This window comes from Ovis aries, chromosome 6 (genome assembly GCF_016772045.2).
Source record: "Ovis aries strain OAR_USU_Benz2616 breed Rambouillet chromosome 6, ARS-UI_Ramb_v3.0, whole genome shotgun sequence".
NCBI lineage: Eukaryota > Metazoa > Chordata > Mammalia > Artiodactyla > Bovidae > Ovis > Ovis aries.
Window position 1 is genome coordinate 80,935,309 of NC_056059.1, and position 21,246 is coordinate 80,956,554.

Sequence of the window (21,246 nt, forward strand, 5' to 3'; positions counted from 1 at the left end):
ATGTTCCCTTGGTATCTCTAATTTTCTTGAAGAGATCTCTAGTCTTTCTCATTCTGTTGTTTTCCTCTATTTCTTTGCATTAATCACTGAGGAAGGCTTTCTTATCTCTCCTTGCTATTCTTTGGAACTCTGCTTTCAGATGCTTATAACTTTCCTTTTCTCCTTTGCTTTTCACTTCCGTTCTTTTCACAGCTATTTGTAAGGCTGCCCCAGATAGCCATTTTGCTTTTTTGCATTTCTTTTCCATGAGGATGGTCTTGATACCTGTCTCCTCTACAATGTTAGGAACCTCCATCAGGCACTCTATCAGATCTAGGCTCTTAAATCTATTTCTCACTTCCACTGTATAATCATAAGGGATTTGATTTAGGTCATACCTGAATGGCCTAGTGGTTTTCCCTACTTTCTTCAATTTGAGTCTGAATTTGGCCATAATGAGTTCATGATCTTAGCCACAGTCAGCTCTCGGTCTTGTTTTTGCTGACTGTATAGAGCTTCTCCATCTTTGGCTGCAAAGAATATAATCAATCTGATTTTGGTGTTGACCATCTGGTGATGTCCATGTGTAGAGTCTTCTCTTGTGTTATTGGAAGTGGGTGTTTGCTATGACTAGTGCGTTCTCTTGGCAAATTCTATTAGCCTTTGCCCTGCTTCATTCTGAATTCCAAGGCCAAATTTGCTTGTTATCCCAGATATTTCTTGACTTCCTAGTTTTTCATTCCAGTCCCCTATAATGAAAAGGACATCTTTTTTGGGGGTGTTAGTTCTAAAATGTCTCGTAGGTCATCATAGAACCATTCAATTTCAGCTTCTTCAGTGTTACTGGTTGGGGCATAGGCTTGCCTTACCATAATATTGAATGGTTTGCCTTGGAAACTAACAGAGATCATTCTGTCATTTTTGAGATGGCATCCAAGGACTGCATTTTAGATTCTTTTGTTGACGATGATGGCTACTCCATTAGTTCTAAAGGATTACTGCAGACACTAGTAGATATATTGGTCATCTGATTGCTGGGAAACATGTCAATAACCTCAGATATGCAGATGACACCACCCTTATGGCAGAAAGTGAAGAGGAATTAAAAAACCTCTTGATGAAAGTGAAAGAGGAGAGTGAAAAAGTTGGCTTAAAGCTCAACATTCAGAAAACAAAGATCATGGCATCTGGTCCCATTACTTCATGTGAAATAGATGGGAAAACTGTGGGAAAAGTGTCAGACTTTATTTTGTTGGGCTCCAGCATCACTGCAGATGGTGACTGTAGCCATGAAATGAAAAGACATTTACTCCTTGGAAAGAAAGTTATGACCAACCTATATATCATATTCAAAAGCAGAGACATTATTTTACCAACAAACGTCTGTCTAGTCAAGGCTATGGTTTTTCCAGTGGTCATGTATGGATGTGAAAGTTGGACTGTGAAGAAAGTTGAGTGCCTAAAAATTGATGCTTTGAACTGTAGTGTTGGAGAATACTTTTGAGGGTCCCTTGGACTGCAACAAGATCTTCTAAAGCAGATCAGCCCTGGGATTTCTTTGGAATGAATGATGCTAAAGCTAAAACTCCAGTAATTTGCCACCTCATGTGAAGAGTTGACTCAGTGGAAAAGGCTCTTATGGTTGGAGGGATTGGGAGCAGGAGGAGAAGGGGACAACAGAGGATGAGATGGCTGGATGGCATCACCAACTCAACGGACATGAGTTTGAGTGAACTCTGGGAGTTGGTGATGGACAAGGAGGCCTAGTGTTCTGTGATTCATGGGGTTGCAAATAGTCAGACACTACTGAGCTACTGTACTGAAATGAACTGAAGTTAGTTAAATTTACCCATCCAGTCCATTTTAATTTGTTGAGTCCTAGAATGTCAACATTCATTCTTGCCATCTCCTGTTTCACCACTTCCAATTTGCCTTGATTCATTTACTTAACATTCCAGGTTCCTATGCAATATTGCTCTTTACAGTATCAGATTTTGCCTCTATCACCAGTCACTTCCACAGCTGGGTATTGTTTTTGCTTTGGCTCCATCCCTTCATTCTTTCTGGAGTTATTTCTCCACTGATCTCCAGTAGTATATTGGGCACCTATTGACCTGCAGAGTTCCTCTTTCAATATCCTATCATTTTGCCTTTTCATACTGTTCATGAGGTTCTCACAGCCAGCATACTGAAGTGGTTTGCCATTCCCTTCTCCAGTGGACCACAATCTTTCAGACCTCTCCACCATGACCCACCCTTCTTGGTTGTCCCCACGTGGCATGGCTTAGTTTCATTGAGTTAGACAAGGTTGTGCATCCAAATAGTAAGAACAAAGAACAAAAAAGATAGTACTCTCTGTTAAAGATCCATAATCAGCCTAATAGATGTAAATCTTTTAGAATGTACCCACTCTATTTCAGTCAAAACTGGTGCCCCATCGCTACTCATTCCAGCTAAGGTCAAGTGAGAGACATTCTTACAGCCTCATAAGAACCTGTTATGGTGATGTAAGTGCTTCCCTGATGGCTCAGACCATAAAGTGTCTGCCTGCAATTCTGGAGACCTGGGTTCCATCCCTGCATTGGGAAGATCCCCTCGAGAAGCTAATAGCAACCCACTCCAGTACTCTTGCCTAGAAAATCCCATGGACAGAGGAGCCTGGTAGGCTACAGTCCATGGAGTCACAAAGAGTTGGACATGACCAGCAGACCTTCTAGGACACAGAAGCAGAAGGGCAGCTTGAGACCCAGCTACAGGAAGCTGAATAGAACTTCATATCAGAGCTGGCAGCATTGGCCTGGGTACCTCTTGCTGAAAGCAAACTATTTTCCAATAAGTGTGGGCTGTCACAGAAACTCCTGAGGACCAAAAGGAAGAAGTCAGCACCCCAAGAGAGAGGGGAAACTGGGGGTCCCAAGAACAATGACCCTGCCTCAGGTGGCCCCATCAGCATCGCTCAGCAGCCAAAGGCTGAGCCAGCAAGAAAGTGAAGTTGGTGATGGTGAAAATTCCAAGAAGATGCTAAAGAGAAGAAGCAATTTGTAGCTTAAGGCTACTTGGGACAGGCCCTGAAGATCCGGGCATTCTCTGAATCCCGCCCCCAGGCAGTGAGGGAGAATCGACCAACCTAGGGATATAATGGGGGTCTCCGTTCTGCCCACCGGCTTGTGCGGGGCTGGAGAATGGATAGCAAAGTCCCAGAAAATGCCTAAAAGAATATGGCTGACCCTACCGCCTGTGAAAACGACAAGTTCCCAGTGTTGGGAACACAACTTTTCAAGCTTTATGTCTCCTTGGCTTTGAAACACAGCTCTGTTCCTAGGGGAGCCCTTCTTCGTGAACCTCTGTAACCTTCCATTCTGCCAAGTCCTGATGCCACCCAGGCCTGCCTCGCTGAGGCTAGGCGGTCTCAATCCAGCCTGGGAGCCCTATACTCTCCAGCCTACTCACAGAGTTTTTCCACTGGTGAAGAGTCACCATAGGTTGCTGGTGTTTTCTGGGTCCAAGGGCTTTTCTCCTCCATCCTCATCACCCCCACTTTCTCTGTCCATGCACCATGACCACTGGCCAACCCGAATTCTCATCAGGACCCCTTCCCTTCTTTGGGCTCAGTCGGTGGCTCTTGCCTGGTCTCCATGAGGAGATCTGAGTCTCAGGTCCCATGACATAAATCACGGAACCCCTGGGCTGTAGGCCCGTCCTCACCCGCTCCAGGGACTCAAGGACCCATAGAGGCATAATGATACCTGCAGCAGTGTCTTCTGTTAAAGACATTTAAAGCGCTAGATAGAAGGCCCTGACCTAGAGTAGGAAATGGCAACCCACTCTGTATTCTTTCCTGGAAAAAATCCCATGGACAGAGGAGCCTGGCAGGCTAGAGTCCATGGGGTCACCAAAGAGTCGCATACGACTGAGTGACTGACCACACATGGTGATGTAAAAGAAACAAGGTAAATAGAGGAAATATTTATCCCCACAGGCAAGTGACAAGGTATTCTTTTCTCCCAGGGTCAGTGAAAAATATATAGCTTGCCTGCAATTCCACTTCCACCCAGTAGTAACAAGGTGCTTCTCCCTACACTGAGGAGGTGTCAGAGCAGGCATAATGGAAAAAGGCAGGGCTTTCACCATAGCCCAGCAGTAAAATACTCTTGCCATTTTGTCTTCCACAGAATTCCAGTCCAACCCCACTCAAGTCAAAAAGACAGATAGTCTGCCTGGTTTTCTCCACTCTGGATCATTAATTAGAAACATTCTCCAGGAGGTAAGTAGCAATCATACAGCTTACCTTTATTCTTTCTCATCATTTAGAGACATTCTCCTGCTGTCCAGTTTCTTAAGTTCCATTATTTCATTTGTTCCATATTGTTTTTTACCTGTTTTATGAGAAAGATAGATCCATTTCCTGTAACTCCATTTTCACTAGAAGCTGAAACTCACATTTATTTTTAATCTGTGTATTTATTTATTTCTAAGTTTCTTGTCAACAGATTATAGTTGTGTCTTGATTTATATCATATCTCACAATCTGTGCCTTTAACTGTAAAGTTCAGAAAAGTATTATTTAATGTAATAGTCCTTAGATTTATGGTTTTTAATCTATCTTGCTATTTGGTTTCTATCATTCCCATCTCTTTCTGTGGGTTTTTTTTCCCTTCTTTTCTCGACTTCTATAGAATTTTTGGAATGATTTCATCTTCACTATTTGTGTATTATTTATGCATATTTTAAAAAAATTTAAATATATTGCTAGGTTTTATAATATATTTAACTTATTAAAGTCTATTTTTAAAATATCAATTGATATATAGTGAAAGAATCTTACAGTGGGACATTTTTATATTCCCTTCCATCCTTTGTGCTATTCTTGTCTTATATATCATATCCATATATATTATAAACCTCACAATACATTGCTTTTATGTTTGGTCATTTATTATTTTAAGTGTAAAAAATTAGGAAAAATATATCTACATATTTCCCATTATCAGCACTCATTATTCACTCACATAGATTTAAATTAACATGTGGTGTCATTTTTCTCTGCCTGAAGTACTTCCTTTCATATGTCTTGCAGTATCACTTTGCAGGTGATTAATTCTTTCAGCTGGCGTTTGTCTGAAAAAGTCCTTATTTCACATTCAATATTGAAAATGGTTTTTGCTTGTTAAAAAAAACCTAGACTAAATATTTTACTTCCATAAATTAAAGATATATCTTTTTTTTGTCCTCTGGCTTATATAATTCTGATATAAATTATGTAGTCATTCTTACCTTTGATCTTAAGTACTTAATGCTTAGTGAATTTTCCTGTTTTTAAGATTTTCTCCTTATCTTGTGTATTATTAAGATTTTACTTTTATGTACTTTGATTTGGTTTTCTTTATATTTATTCGGAATGTTTCTATTGACCTTGTTGGATTTGTGGGTTTAAATTTTTCATAAAGTTCTGAAATTATTTGCCTATAATTTCAAAAAATACATATTTTATCCCCTACATTTTATCCCCTATATTTTATTTCCTCTTTGGAAATTTTGATTGCTAGCCTGAATAATATCGTTTAACAGTTTGCAGCTGCTTGTTTTCTGTATTTTTCTCTCTATATTTGACTTTTTATCATTTTTTATCTTCATTAGTCATGTATTTCTTCTGACTTCTTAAAAATTTTAAGCATATGATATCCCTTTATTTTCATCCTCTCTTCTCATCTGTGTTGATTTAAATGGAATTTTTGTTGTTGTTCTTATGGATTTCCCTGGTATTTACTTGTTTGTTGGCTCTTTATTTTCTTTATTTTAGGTTACATTTTTCAGATTTTAAACTGTAACTTTTTCAATTTTGATAGACTCGTTCAAATCATATTTGGTTTTGTTATTTTGTTTAGATAAATTTCTTGTATTTAGTTTATTCATTTCTAAGATTATTTTTCTAATTTGTTATAACAGGCTTAAAGTAAATCTTTTCAAGAGGTAAGCAAATCTTACTACTAAGCCGATATAATTCAGAAAAATTATATCATGTGTTATATGCCAATGTACTACTTGGTCTTTCCACCACCGCTTGTATAAACTATCCCCAGCCTTGTGAGAGCTTTAATAATTGTTCTATCTACTACTTTCCTGAGCCTTGTGTTAGGTCACATGTTTCAGCATATGGCTTCCTGTTTTTTCCTTGAAAATTATTCTGTTTCTGACTTCATGGAATTATATACTCCACTTTCGTAGATGAAAATTCATTAAAAATCAAATCAGAGAAACTTATAAAGCTGTCTTGAACTCTTCTCCTGATAGTCATATCCTCTATGGCACTCTACCCTACTACAGTTCTATAGGAGCTTAAGTCTCTTTCTCACCACCGAGTCAGTTGGTCAGTCAGTTCAGTCATTCAATCATGTCTGACTCTTTGCAACCTCATGAATCGCAGCACACCAGGCCTCCCTGTCCATCACCAACTTCTGGAGTTCATTCACATTGACATCCATCGAGTCAGTGATGGCATCCAGCCATCTCATCCGATGTTGTCCGCTTCTCCTCGTGCCCCCAATCCCTCCCAGCATCAGAGTCTTTTCCAATGAATCAACTCTTCGCATGAGGTGGCCAAAGCACTGGAGTTTCAGCTTTAGCATCAGTCCTTCCAAAGAAATCCCAGGGCTGATCTCCTTCAGAATGGACTGGTTGGATCTCGTTGCAGTCCAAGGGACTCTCAAGAGTCTTCTCCAACACCACAGTTCAAAAGCATCAATTCTTTGGTGCTCAGCTATCTTTACAATCCAACTCTCACATCCGTACATGACCACTGGAAAAACCATAGCCTTGACTAGAGGAACCTTTGTTGGCAAAGTAATGTCTCTGCTTTTCAATATGCTATCTAAGTTGATCATAACTTTTCTTCCAAGGAGTAAACATCTTTTAATTTCATGGCTGCAGTTACCATCTGCAGTGATTTTGGAGCCAAAAAAATTAAGTCTGACACTGGTTCCACTGTTTCCCCATCTATTTCCCATGAAGTGATGGGACCAGATGCCGTGATCTTTGTTTTCTGAATGTTGAGCTTTAAGCCAACTTTTTCACTCTCCTCTTTCACTTTCATCAAGAGGCTTTTAATTCCTCTTCACTTTCTGTCATAAGGGTGGTGTCATCTGCATATCTGAGGTTGTTGATATTTCTCCCGGCAATCTTGATTCCAGCTTGTGCTTCTTCCAGCCCAGCGTTTCTCATGATGTACTCTGCATATCAGTTAAATAAGCAGGGTGACAATATACAGCCTTGACGTACTCCTTTTCCTATTTGGAACCAGTCTGTTATTCCATGTCCAGTTCTAACTGTTGCTTCCTGACCTGCATACAAATTTCTGAAGAGGAAGGTCAGGTGGTCTGGTATTCCCATTGCTTTCAGAACTTACCACCCAAGAGAAACACAAAACCAGTCTTGCTTTGGAAACTGTCTCCCTACTTTGCAGTGTGAAAAGGTGTCTTTGCACATACAGGAAACTGGAAATTCGTGAGCTCATAGGGGCACATCTAGCTTGATTCTATTTTTTCTATGATCACAGTACTGCATTACTTTTTTTTTCAACTTCTGAAAATCATTATTTTATATAGTTTTGTTAAGTTTATACCTGTGTACAAAAATTGATTCTGGCCTTTGTCTGGGCTATATGTCTCCAGTAAGCTAACTAAACTATCTTTGCATTGTGACCAATTTCCAAAAGCAACAAGCAAGAGAGGGCAAACCCTAATACACAAGCATTTGTCAAGCTCTTGAGTCATTTTTATTATCATCTCATTGACCTTAGCAAGTCACAATGGTAAAGACCAGAGTTAACAAATGAAAGGATTAAACAAGGGAATGGATAAGAGAAGGGTGATTTATTAAGGGCCATTATTATAAGGATCTATCACACAAAATTTATCAACAATTACAATAGCTGAATAACAGATATCTGTATAGGAGCTATAACAGAAGCTGTACTGAACATATCTGGAGCAACAGCTACAATGGGAGATATATCTCCTGGTATGATGTACACCAATCTACACTCTTCTTCCAAGATCCATGTGTCTTACTGAAAAGGTAATTTAAATGACGGTGTAATGGGAATCCTCATCCTTGCATTTTCGAACTTTTGAGGATGGCAGTCATCACTGAAAAATCATAAGGGATGCAATTTTGCATTTGGCTGACTACTTTTATTAACAAGTGAACTCCAAAGCTTTTCAATATTTATTCCTACTACACAACCCTTACTTCAAATAACAGGCCACAAAGTAGATATTCCTTATTTGCTGAGTATAATTGTTCTAACTACATATGAAGAAACTGGGAGAATGGAAATGGGATAGGTCTGTGGATCACTAGTTCCACTCTACTACAAGCTTGGGAAAAAAAAATCCACTCATCACCTAAATTCAGTGAGTATCCATTTTGACCAGTAAGTGGATTGCAATGGTTATTGTTCAGTCGCTAAGTAGTATCCAACTCTTTGTGATCCCATGGACTCGAACAGGCCAGGCTTCCATGTCTCTCACCATCTCCCAAAGTTTGCCCAAGTTCATGTCCAGTGAATTGGTGATACATGACCCCTTCATGGATCACTGCCTTGTCGTAGTGAAAGGGCTTGTGTAATTCAGTGAAGCTATGAGCCATGCTATGCAGGGTCACCCAAGACAGATGGGTCATAGTAGAGAGTTCTAACAAATGGTCCACTGGAGGAGGGAATGGCAAACCACTCCAGTGTTCTTGCCATGAAAACCCCATGAATAGTATAAAATATTGCAATAGTAGTTTGGATTCAAAGCACCAGCATTAGTTTTACATTAGAAGTAGTGTACAGTAATCTATGGGATACCTGACAAATGACCCTTTGGAGATAACTAAATGGAAGATTTGTGTCCCACATTACTATTTTAACATGTAGTTCTTTTTCAAGCTCCATGGATTACCATTTGTTACAGGAACTCTGAGTAAACCTGCAAGTAGCCCAGATCTTGGAATGGTATCAATGCACTGACTTTACTAACAATCTCAGAGCTAAACTTTTTATTGTGGTAAAATACATACAACCTAGCCTTCCCAGGTAGCACATTGGTAAGGAATCCACCTACTACTGCAGGAGACACCATGGAATTCATTACACATATCTTTTTAATTCAGTTGTTCATATATTCTTCTATTCATACTCATAAACATTTTGTGCCTTCTTACAGGTTCATAATATGTACCCTAATTGTAGGTTTGCAGAAAAATAAAATATAACTCTCAGGGAAAGCCAGATTACTAGAGTTTAACTCTCATCTGAATTTTCATTAGGGACAGAGACTTTTTATAAACTAAAATGAAGCAAACCTATAGATTTAGCAAATACTGTATAATCCTAACCCAACACAATTTTATATTAAGATTTTAACTGTATATTCATTATGATCCTACACATACACACACACACACACACACACATTCCTATACACACACAACTGCAGCTAGAATTTGTGTGTGTCTTTCTGTTGAAGAGTACATACAAAAAACACCTTTCATCATTTATATTGGATTTATATATATTTGAAGGGGTAAAACGGGGTGTTTTTTTGTTTGTTTGTTTGTTTTGCATTAAAAGTTTTTATTCATCTTACCCCCTACCAAACTGCTTGATAAAGTCCTGGAAGGCAAAGTCTATGTTTCACTTTTCTTTCATTATTAACATGCCAAACACAAAGTCTAGCCTTTGAATAATCACTTTAAAAAGCTCAATGGAAAAAGTATAAGAAGTGTCTTCTATTGGACTTTTAATAATGAGAAATCAAATCTTTTGGCCTTAATCATGTATTCTCTATGTTGGAAAGACTTTACATTTATGACACTAATACCTCTTCTACAACATATCTTTCTATTATTTGTCTTCAAAGACTAAATTGTGAACAGTGAGGACAAAATCATCCCACTAGTACATGCTCTATAGACTCTCCTCTTCCCACACAACATTAAGTATAAGTTAATTTCTCCTCTATTATCCAATTGGACAGAAAAAAAGTATATAACTTATGGTCAGTATATTGGGGAATAGGAGCTTCCCTAGTGGCGCTAGTGGTAAAGAATCTACCTCCCAGTGCAGGAGAGGCATAAGATGGGAGGTCATCCCTAGGTTGGAAAAATCCCCTGGAAAAGGAAATGGAAGCCTACTCCAGTATTCTTGCTTGAAAAATTCTATGGACAGAGGGACCTGGTGGGCTACAGCCCATGGGGTCTCAAAGAGCCAGACAAGACTGACATAGTTAGTAACATTATTAAAATTTATTTGGGGATTCTTTTAGGATTAATAAGAATAACATGCCATCCATTTTTCTAAATGAATAATTTTTTTTTCAAGTTACTTACATAGACATATAGAAACTTAGCTATAAATGTACTTATATACAATAGAATATTACTCAGCCATAAAAAGAAAAACACTGAGTCATTTGTAATGATGTAGATGAACTGACTGAAGTAAGTCAGAAAGAGAACAAAAAATATTGGATATTAACACATATGTACAGAATCTAGAAAAATGATACTGACGAACCTATTTGCAGAGCACGACTAGAGATGCCAACATAGAGAATGAACTTGTGAACGCAGAGGGGAATGGAGAGGGTGGGAAGAACAGAAAGAGTAGCACTGACATATACACTACCATGTGTAAAATAGATAGCTAGTTGACAGAAGCTGTACAGAACAGAGAATTCAGTTCAGTGTGCTATGGGGACCTGGATGGGTGGGATGGAAGAGGTAGGGATGGAGGCTCAAGAGGGAGGGAACATATGTATACTTATGGCTGATTCACGATGTTGTATAGCAGGAACTAAACATTGTAATATGCCAGGAAATTTGGAAAACTCAGCAGTGGCCACAGGACTGGAAAAGATCTGTTTTCATTCCAATCCCAAAGAAAGACAATGCCAAAGAAGGCTCAAACTACCTCAAAATTGCACTCATCTCACATGCTAGCAAAGTAATGTTCAAAATTCTCAAAGCCAGGCTTCAACAGTACATGAACTGTGAACTTCCAGATGTTAAAGCTGGATTTAGAAAAGTCAGAGGAACCAGAAATCATATTTCCATATTTGTTCGATCTTAAATAAAGCAACAGAGTTCCAGAAAAAACATCTACTTGTGTTTTATTGACTATGGCAAAGCCTTTGACTGTGTGGATCACAACAAACTGTGGAAAATTCTTAAAGAGATGGGAATACGAGACCACCTGACCTGCCTCTTGAAAAACCTGTATGCAGGTCAGGAAGCAACAATTAGAACTGGATATGGAATAATAGATTGGTTCCAAATTGGGAAAAGTGTATGTCAAGACTGTATATTGCTACCCTGCTTATTTAACTAATAAGCAGAGTACATTGTGAGAAACCCTGGGCTAGATGAAGTACAAGCTGGAATCAAGATTGGGAGAAATATCAACAACCTCAGATATAAAGATGATAACACAATTATGGGAGAAAGTGAAGAAAACCTAAAGAGCCTCCTGATGAAAGTGAAAGTGGAGAATGAAAAAGTTGGCTTAAAGCTCAACATTCAGAAAACCGAGATTATGGCATCCAGTTCCACCACATCCTGGCAAATAGATGGGGAAGCAGTGACAGACTTTATTTTAAGGGGCTCCAAAAACACTGCAGATGGTGGAGGTTCATGACATTGTACAGGAGACAAGGATCAAGACCATCCCCATGGGAAAAAAAATGCAAAAAATGCAAAATGGCTGTCTGTGGAGGCCTTACAAATAGCTGTGAAAAGAAGAGAAGTGAAAAGCAAAGGAGAAAGGAAAAATATAAGTGTCTGAATGCATAGATCCAAAAAATAGCAAGAGAGATAAGAAAGCCTTCCTCAGCAATCAATGCAAAGAAATAGAGGAAAAGAACAGAATGGGAAAGATCACTTTAAGAAAATTAGAGATACCCAGGGAACATTTCATGTAAAGATGGTTTTGATAAAGGACAGAAATGGTATGAACCTAACAGAAGCAGAAGATATTAAGAAGAGGTGGTAAGAATATGCAGAAGAACTTTAAAAAAAGATCTTCAAGAGCAAGATAATCATGATGGTGTGATCACTCACCTAGAGCCAGACATCCTGGAATGTGAAGCCAAGTAGGCCTTAGAAAGCATCACTATAACAAAGCTAGTGGAGGTGATGGAATTCCAGTTGAGCTGTTTCAAATCCTGAAAGATGATGCTGTGAAAGTGCTGCACTCAATATGCCAGCAAATTTGTAAAACTCAGCAGTGGCCACAGGACTGCAGAAGATCAGTTTTAATTCCAATATCAAAGTCAATGCAAAAGAATGCTCAAACTACTGCACATTTGCACTTAACTCATATGCTAGTAAAGTAATGCTCAAAATTCTCCAAGCCAGGCTTCAGCAATATGTGAACCGCGAACTTTCAGATGTTCAAGCTGGTTTAGAAAAGGCAGAGGAACCCGAGATCAAATTGTCAACATCCGCTGGATCATTGAGAAAGCAAGAGAGTTCCAGAAAAAACATCTGTTTCTGCTTTATTGACTATGCCAAACATTTGACTGTGTGGATCACAATAAACTGAGAAAAATTCTGAAAGAGATGGGAATACCTGACCACCTGACCTGCCTCTTGAGAAACCTATATGCATGTCAGGAAGCAGCAGTTAAAGCTGGACATGGAACAAGACTAGTTCCAAATAGGAAAAGGAGTACGTTAAGGCTGTATATTGTCATCCTGCTTATTTAATTTATATGCATAGTACATCATGAGAAACGCTGGGCTGGAAGAAACACAAGCTGGAATCAAGATTGCCAGGAGAAATATCAACAACCTCAGATATGGAGATGACACTACCCTTATGGCAAAAAAAAGTGAAAGTGAAGAGGAACTAGAAAGCCTGTTGATGAAAGTGAAAGAGGAGAGTGAAAAAGTTGGTTTAAAGCTCAACATTCAGAAAACAAAGATCATGGCATCTGGTCCCATCACTTCATGGGAAATAGATGGGGAAACAGTAGAAACAGTGTCAGACTTTACTTTTTGGGTTCCAGAATCACTGCAGATGGTGACTGCAGCCATGAAATGAAAAGACGCTTACTCCTTGGAAGGAAAGTTATGACCAACCTAGACAGCATATTCAAAAGCAGGGGCATTACTTTTCCAACAAAGGTCCATCTAGTCAAAGCTATGTTTTTTCTAGTGGTCATGTATGGATGTGAATGTTGGACTGTGAAGAAAGCTGAGCTCCGAAGAATTGATGCTTTTGAACTGTGGTGTTGTAGAAGACTCTTGAGAGTCCCTAGGGCTTTAAGGAGATCCACCAGTGCATTCTAAAGAAAATCAGTCCTGGGTGTTGTTTGAAAGGACTGATGCTAAAGCTGAAACTCCAGTACTTTGGCCACCTCATGCGAAGAGTTGATTCATTTGAAAAGACTCTGATGCTGGGAGGGATTGAGGGCAGGAGAAGAAGGGGACGACAGAGGACAAGATGGCTGGATGGCATCATCGACTCAATGGACATGAGTTTGGGTGAACTCCAGTAATTCGTGATGGACAGGGAGGCTTGGCATGCTGCAATTCATGGGGTCACAAAGAGTCTTATATGACTGAGCAACTGAACTGAACTGAACTGAACTGGTGACTGCAGCCATGAAATTAAAAGACACTCACTTCTTTGAAGAAAAATCATGACCAACCTAGACAGCATATTAAAAAGCAGAGACAGCTTTCCTCCGCTGCCGCTAAGGTGCTTGGTTCTCCCAAGGAAGCTAATGCCGTTTTGGGGTGAGGCCCTCACTTCATCTGGCGACTAGCACTGCGCCCGGCAGCCCCCACCTAGCACTCACTCACACCATGGCCTCTGTCTCAGAGCTCGCTTGTATCTCCTCTGCCCTCATTCTACACAACGATGAGGTGACGGTCACGGAGGATAAGACCAATGCCCTCATTAAAGCAGCCAGTGTAAATGTTGAGCCTTTCTGGCCAGGTTTGTTTGCAAAGGCCAATGTCAACATCGGGAGCCTCATCTGCAATGTGGGGGCTGGTGGACCTGCCCCAGCGGCCGGTGCTGCACCAGCAGGAGGCCCTGCCCCCTCCACTGCTGCTGCCCCAGCTGAGGAGAAGAAAGTAGAAGCAAAGAAAGAAGAATCTGAAGAGTCTGATGATGACATGGGCTTTGGTCTTTTTGACTAAACCTCCTTAGTAACACATTCAATAAAAAGCTGAGCTGTTTGCTGCTGTTGGTCTTAAAAAAAATAAAAAATAAAAATAAAAAGCAGAGACATTATTTTGCCAACAAATGTCTGTCTAGTCAAAACTATGGTTTTTTCAGTAGTCAAGTATGGATTTGAGAGTTGGACTATAAAGAAAGCTGAACATGAAGAATTGATGCTTTTGAACTGTGATGTTGGAGAAGACTCTTGAGAGTCCCTTGGACTACAAGGAGATCCAACCAGTCCAAGCTAAATGAAATCAATCCTGAATATTCATTAGAAGGACTGATGCTGAAGCTAAATCTAATAGTTTGTCCACCTGATGCAAAGAAGTGACTTATTTGAAAAGACCCTGATGCTGGGAAAGATTTAAGGCAGAAGGAGAAGGGGATGACAAGGGATGAGATGTGTGGATGGCATCACCTACTAGATAAACATGAATTTGACTAAACTCCGGGAGTTGTTGATGGACAGGGAGTCCTGGGGTGCTGCAATCCATGGGATTGCAAAGAGCTGGACATGACTAAGGGACTGAACTGAAATGACTGAAACATTGTAAAACAAATAAACCCCTCCCAGCAAAAAGTTAAAAGCAAACCAGAGAATCTGAAAAATACAATGTCCTGTGGCCCCTAGTATTTAAGTTCTAAACTGGGCTTGCAAATTGTTCCTTAGAATCCAAATTTTTGTTATTTGCAACTGTGAAAATAGTATTATAAACAGATTTGTGAGGTTTTTTTTTTTTTACTATTCTAGGAATATCTATTATATAACTCAACAAAACATTGCTCTCCTATCCTCTCTCCCCATTTTGTAGATGGAAAGATTGAGATTTACAGAAAAGAAACTAAAAATTCACAGAAGGTCCAACAATAAAATAGAAATAAAATGTACAAGAATTGCCTTCTTTTTCTAGAGCACTTTTGATGGAGAAAATGGTTTTCATTATAGATAAGCAAATTCAAAAGAATGGTAAAGTTAAATGATACACTTATTATTATTATTATTATTTTAATACCTGCTAACAGGTGCTAAAATCTGTTTGAATTGTCTGAATGGAGGTTTCTTTAGCCAAAGTCTCATTATCATAAAACCCAAGATGAAAAAGAGTATGAAAAATATTGAGGCTGATTTGGTTTTCAAATGCAAACCAGCAGCTGGAATAAAGCACAAAGCTACTGGAAAAACCTGGGGAGAAACAACTGACATCTTTAGTCATCAGGTGAGCTCTCAGACAATGAACAGACTGATTGGACATAAGGAAATGGGAAAATTCATTCTAATAAGTTCCACGACAGGAAACTGATGTGTTGCAAGCTGCAGCAGGTCATTCCTTTCCTCAGTAAAGAAAGAAAATGGTGACTAATACTGAGAAGATATAGGTAGAATCAAATTGCTTTTGTTAAGATTATATTTACTTTTCAAATAACACCACTTATGAAAGTTTTACCTCAAGAAAAGTTCTCTACACATATATGTATATATAAATGCAATGTTTGTATATATTAAAGTATATATATGGAAACAAATGCTTGTGTATTTATTAATAGGAATGAAGAAACTAAGGAAGGAGGAATGAATGGGATCTTAAAGCCAGTTATTGATAATCTCACTGTTATTTTTTTATTTAATATTGGTATTTTACTTCACAGATGAATGAAAATGCAAAAGAAACCCTAATTTACACACCCATAAATAAGTGTACATTTAAGGGAGGCAGCAGAGAGAACTCTGTTTGAACTGATTTTGAAAAGATGAAAAATTAAGGTAATTCAAACAAATAATTATTTTTTAATTGAAATTGATATAATCTCAGCAATGATGACAGTCCAATATAAGAAGAAACTCTTAAAGGATAATTTCAGCATATGACAAAAGAGTTGTTAAATGCATCTTCTGGTATGCCACCTGATGTCCTTTATCTGATGATAATCATTCCATTTATTGCTAAGAGTATCCTTTCTTTCAAAACAGGACTAATTCTATCAAGCTATAGAATGCCTTAGGGAGCAAACCACACATACTTACTTTAAAAATGAGAGAGAAAAGAAAGGAAATTAAAGCTGCTCCATGTAATTGCAAATGCCAGGGGTGTTTCTTTCTCTCTCTCTCTCTCTCTCTCTCTCTCCCTTTTTTTTTTTTCTTTTGGTCTTAACTGTTCTCATTTAAAGTGAGGGAACAAAATCTTAGACAGTGTTTACTCTAAAGAAGTAATATAAGTATATGAGAACTATAATAGGATTAAAAAGCAAAAAGGAAGAAGACTGGCTTCAGATAAGAGTGAAAAATTTAATATGTGTATAATAAAGATAGGATAAATACTAATTATCATTATTACCACTGGTTAACAATATTGAAGCTAGAATAAAGGAGACTAGTTTGGAGAATATCCCAAAATTTTCTAGGCATTGTTGTCTTCTTAAGCTGTTGTATTCCTGCTCCTAATATTACTTAGTTTATTTAGTTATCACTTTGTTTCATATATATAAACACATACATATCATTAACAAGTATATGCTCTTTGCAGAAAACATGGAAAAATGCCAGAAGTATACATTTTTAAAATAACTAATTTTGACCTGCTTAGCTAGAGATTATCACTATTAAAATGTGTTCCTTATCTCACCAGCTATTATTTTCATTTTCCTCAATTAAGTAATTATTTCAACTCCACATAAATAATCTGATTTCCTCTGTTTCCTCATCTGTAGAGTTAATAAGTGCCTTCATGAAAAACTTGTGAAGATAGCTGGCATCATCCTAATGACAAAGCCTAAAGTAGACGCTTACAGGAAAGAAAACTACAGGTCACTATTTTTTATGAATATAGATGCAAATTCTTAATGAAATATTAGCAAACAATATTTAAAAGTACATTAAAGATTTTAAAATTTAAAAAATAAAAAACTAAAAAAAAATAAAAAAAAATAAAATAGAAATGAAAAATAAATAAATAAATAAATAAATAAACTCAGTGACTAATTTAAAAAAAAAAAGTACATTAAAAGGATCAGTGAACTAAAATGAACTGGAATGGGTGAATATAACTCAGATTTATCAGATGACCATTATAGCTACTACTGTGGACAAAAATCCTCTAGAAGAAATGGAGTAGCCATCATAATAAACAAGAGTCCAAAATGTAGTACTTGGATGTAATCTCAAAAATGACAGAAAGATCTCTGTTCGTTTCCAAGAAAAAACATTCCATATCAGAGTAATCCAGGTCTATGCCCCAAAGAGTAATACTGAAGAAGCTGAGGCTGAATGGTTCTATAAAGAACTACAAGACCTTCAAGAACTAACACCCAAAAAAGATGTCCTTTTAATCATAGGGGACTGGAATGAAAAAGTAGGAAGTCAAGAAATACCTGGATTAACAGACAAATTTGGCCTTGGAGTATAAAACAAAGCAGGTCAAAGTCTTACAGAGTTTTGCCAAGAGAATGCACTGGCAATAGCAAACACCCTCTTTCAACAACACAAGAGAAAACTCTACACATGGACATCACCAGATGGTCAATACCAAAATCAGATTGATTATATTCTTTGCAATCAAATCAGACATAAATTGAATAAAGTAGGGAAAATCACTAGACCATTCAGTTATGACTTAAATCAAATCCCTTATGATTATACAGTAGAAGTGAGAAATAGATTAAAGGGACTAGATCTGAAAGACAGAGTGCCTGAAAATCTATGAATGAAGGTCGTGACATTGTACAAGAGGTAGTGATGAAGGCCACCTCCCAAAAAAGGAATGCAAAAAAGGAAAATGGTCGTCCAAGGAGGCCTTACAAATAGCTGAGAAAAGAAAAGATGCAAAAGGCAAAAGAGAAAAGGAAAGATATACCCATTTGAATCCAGAGTTCCAAAGAATAGCAAGGAAAGATAAGAAAACTTTCTTCAGTGATCAATGGAACGAAATAGAGGAAAACAATAGAATGGAAAACAATAGATATCTCTTCAAGAAAACAAGATATCAAGGGAATAGTTCATGCAAAGATGGACACAATAAAGGACAGAAATGATATGAACCTAACAGAAGCAGAAGATATTAAGAAGAGTTGACAAGAATACACAGAAGAACTATACAAAAAAGATCTTGATGACCCAGATAACCTTGATGGTGTGATCACTCACCTAGAGCCAGACATCCTGGAATGTGAAGTCAAATGGTCCTTAGGAAGCATCACTACAAATGAAGCTAGTGGAGTTGATGAAATTCCAGTTGATCTGTTTCAAATCCTAAAAGATTATGCTGTGAAAGAGCTGCACTCAATGTGTCAGAAAATTTGGAAAGTTCAGCAGTGGCCACAGGGCTGGAAAAGTTCAGTTTTCATTCCAATCTCAAATGAAGGCAACACAAAAAATGTTCAAACTACCTCACAATTGCACTCATATCACATGCTAGCAAAGTAATGCTCAAAATTTTCCAAGCCAGGTTTCAACAGTACATGAACCATGATATTCCAGATGTTCAACCTGGATTTTGAAAAAGCAGAGGAACCAGAAATCATATTTCCCACATCTGTTGGATCTTCAATAAAGCAAGAGAGTTCTAGAAAAACATCTACTTGTTCTTTATTGACTAAGCCAAAGCCTTTGACTGTGCGGATCACAGCAAACTATGGAAAATTCTTAAAGAGATGGAAATACCATACCACCTGACCTGCCTCCTGAGATATCTGTATGCACGTCAAGGAGTAGCAGTTAGAACTGGACTTGGAACAACGGATTGATTCCAAACAGGGAAGAGGGTATGTCAATTCTGTATATTGTCACCCTGCTTAGTTAACTTATATGCAGAGTACATTATGTGAAATGCCAGGCCGGCTTGAAGCCCAAGCTGGAATCAAGATTGCTGGGAGAAATATCAATAACTTCAGATATGCAGATGACACCACCCTTATGACAGAAAGTGAAGTAGAACTAAAGAGATTTTTGATGAAAGTGAAAGAAGAGAGTGAAAATGTTGGCTTAAATCTCAACATGCAGAAAACTAAGATCATGACATCCGGTTCCATCACTTCATGGCAAATAGAAGGGGAAGCAATGGAAACAGTGAAAGATTTTATTATTTTGGTTTCCAAAATCACTGCAGATAGTGACTGCAGCCATGAGATTAAAAAACACTTGCTCCTTGGAATAAAACCTATGATCAATCTAGACAGCATATTAAAAAGCTGAGACATTACTTTGCCAACAAAGGTCCCTCTAGTTAAAACTGTGGTTTTTCCAGTGGTCATGTATGGATGTGAGAGTTGGACTATAAAGAACCCTGAGCACCGAAGTATTGATACTTTTGAACTGTGGTGTTGAAGAAGACTCTTGAGAGTCCCTTGGACTGCAAGGAAATCCAACCAGTCCATCCTAAAGGAAATCAGTCCTGAATATTCATTGGAGGGACTGATGATGAAGCTGAAACTCCAAAAATTTTGCCACCTGATATGAAGGACTGATTCATTTGAAAAGACCCTGATGCTGGGAAAGATTTAAGTCAGGAAAAGAAGGGAATGACAGAGGATGAGATGGTTGTATGGCATCACTGACTAGACGGACATGAGTTTAAGAAAGCCCCGGGAATTGGTGATGGACAATGAAGACTTGTGTCTGCAATCCATGGGGTTGCAAGGAGTTGGACTTGAATGAACGACTGAACTGAAAAGTGTCAGACACCATGGCCAAGTGGAAGTTACCTCTGGAAAGCTAAAAAAGTTTCAACATGTGCAAACCAAAAACTGACACACCATGCTTTCATATTGAAAGATAAATATAACATTGTCATCTCAAAAAAATGTCAAAACAATATTTGCAATATTCAACACCCTTTCATGATTCAAGTTCAACAAATTAGTTATAAAAGAAGGCTACCTCAACAGAGTAAAGGCCATATATGGAAAGCCCATATCTCACATCATAGTCAATGGAAAAAAAAAGAACTGAAAACTTTTGGATCTGTAAGTCATAGATGCCCATTCTTGTCACTTCTATTCACGAAGTACTGGAAGTCTGAGCCAGAGAAATTAGGCAAGAAAAATTTATAAAACGTATATCAATTGGAAAAGAAGTAAAATTATCTGTTTATGGCTAAAATAATCTTATTTATAGAAAACTCTAAAGGTTTGGCAAACAAACAAAACAAACAAAAGCACCTGTTAGTACTGAAACACTACTTAAGTATAGTTTCAAGATACAAAATCAAAATATAGTTGCATTTCTATATACCAACTATAAAATTATTTGAACAGGAGTTTAAGAAAACTATCTTTTATAACAGCATCAGAAAGAATAAAATATTTAAAAATAAATTTAACTAAATATATAAAAGATTTGTACACTGAAAATCATGCTGATAAAAGAAATTAAATTATAAACAATAAATGAGAAGGCATGCCATGTTCATGGATTGAAAGAATTAGTATTGTTAAAATACCCACACTACCAAAAATGGTCACCAAATTCAATGCAACCCCAATCAAAATTTCACTAGAATTTTTTTTTACAAAATATAAAAAAAAATCCTAAAATTCACATGAAACCCCCAAAACCCCAAATAGCCAAAACACTCTGGAGAAAGAACGATACTGGAGGCATCACATTTCCTGTTTTCATAATACATTACAATGCCTCAGCAACCAAAGCAGTATGGTACTGTAATGAAAATAGATGCATAGAACAATGAAAGAAATAGAGAGCCTAGATATAAATCTATGCATATATGGTCAATTGATCTTTGAAAATTCCCCAAAAATACTCACTGGGGAAAGAATAGTTTCTTTCATAAAAGTAGCTGAGAAAACCAAATGGGCACATGCAAAATAATGAATTTGGACCTTTATTGGACAAAAAATAAAACCCTAAATTCAATAAAAATGTAAACATAAGCCCTGAAATCATAAAACTCTTAGAGTGGAACAGAGAAATAGCTTCTTAAAATTTATCTTTCTAATCACTTTTTAAATATGATACCAAAAGCACAGGGAACAAAAGCCAAATTAGTTTAAGTGGGACTAGATTGAACTAAGCTTTTATCACAATGGAAACCATCAACTAA

The 21,246-nt window shown here is 37.6% G+C and overlaps 1 protein-coding gene across 1 annotated transcript; it reads left to right on the top strand.

The window, feature by feature from the left end:
• The first annotated feature begins 13,752 nt into the window (after positions 1-13,752).
• Positions 13,753-14,208, top strand: LOC106991226 (large ribosomal subunit protein P1-like). The gene has a single exon (XM_042251912.2). The coding sequence runs from the start codon at positions 13,831-13,833 to the stop codon at positions 14,167-14,169; it is 339 nt and encodes a 112-aa protein (XP_042107846.1). The 5' UTR covers positions 13,753-13,830; the 3' UTR covers positions 14,170-14,208.
• Positions 14,209-21,246: the final 7,038 nt, after the last annotated feature.

Coding starts and splice junctions, on each gene's coding strand:
- LOC106991226 (XM_042251912.2), top strand. CDS start 13,831: ATGGCCTCTGTCTCAGAGCTCGCTTGTATCTCCTCTGCCCTCATTCTA.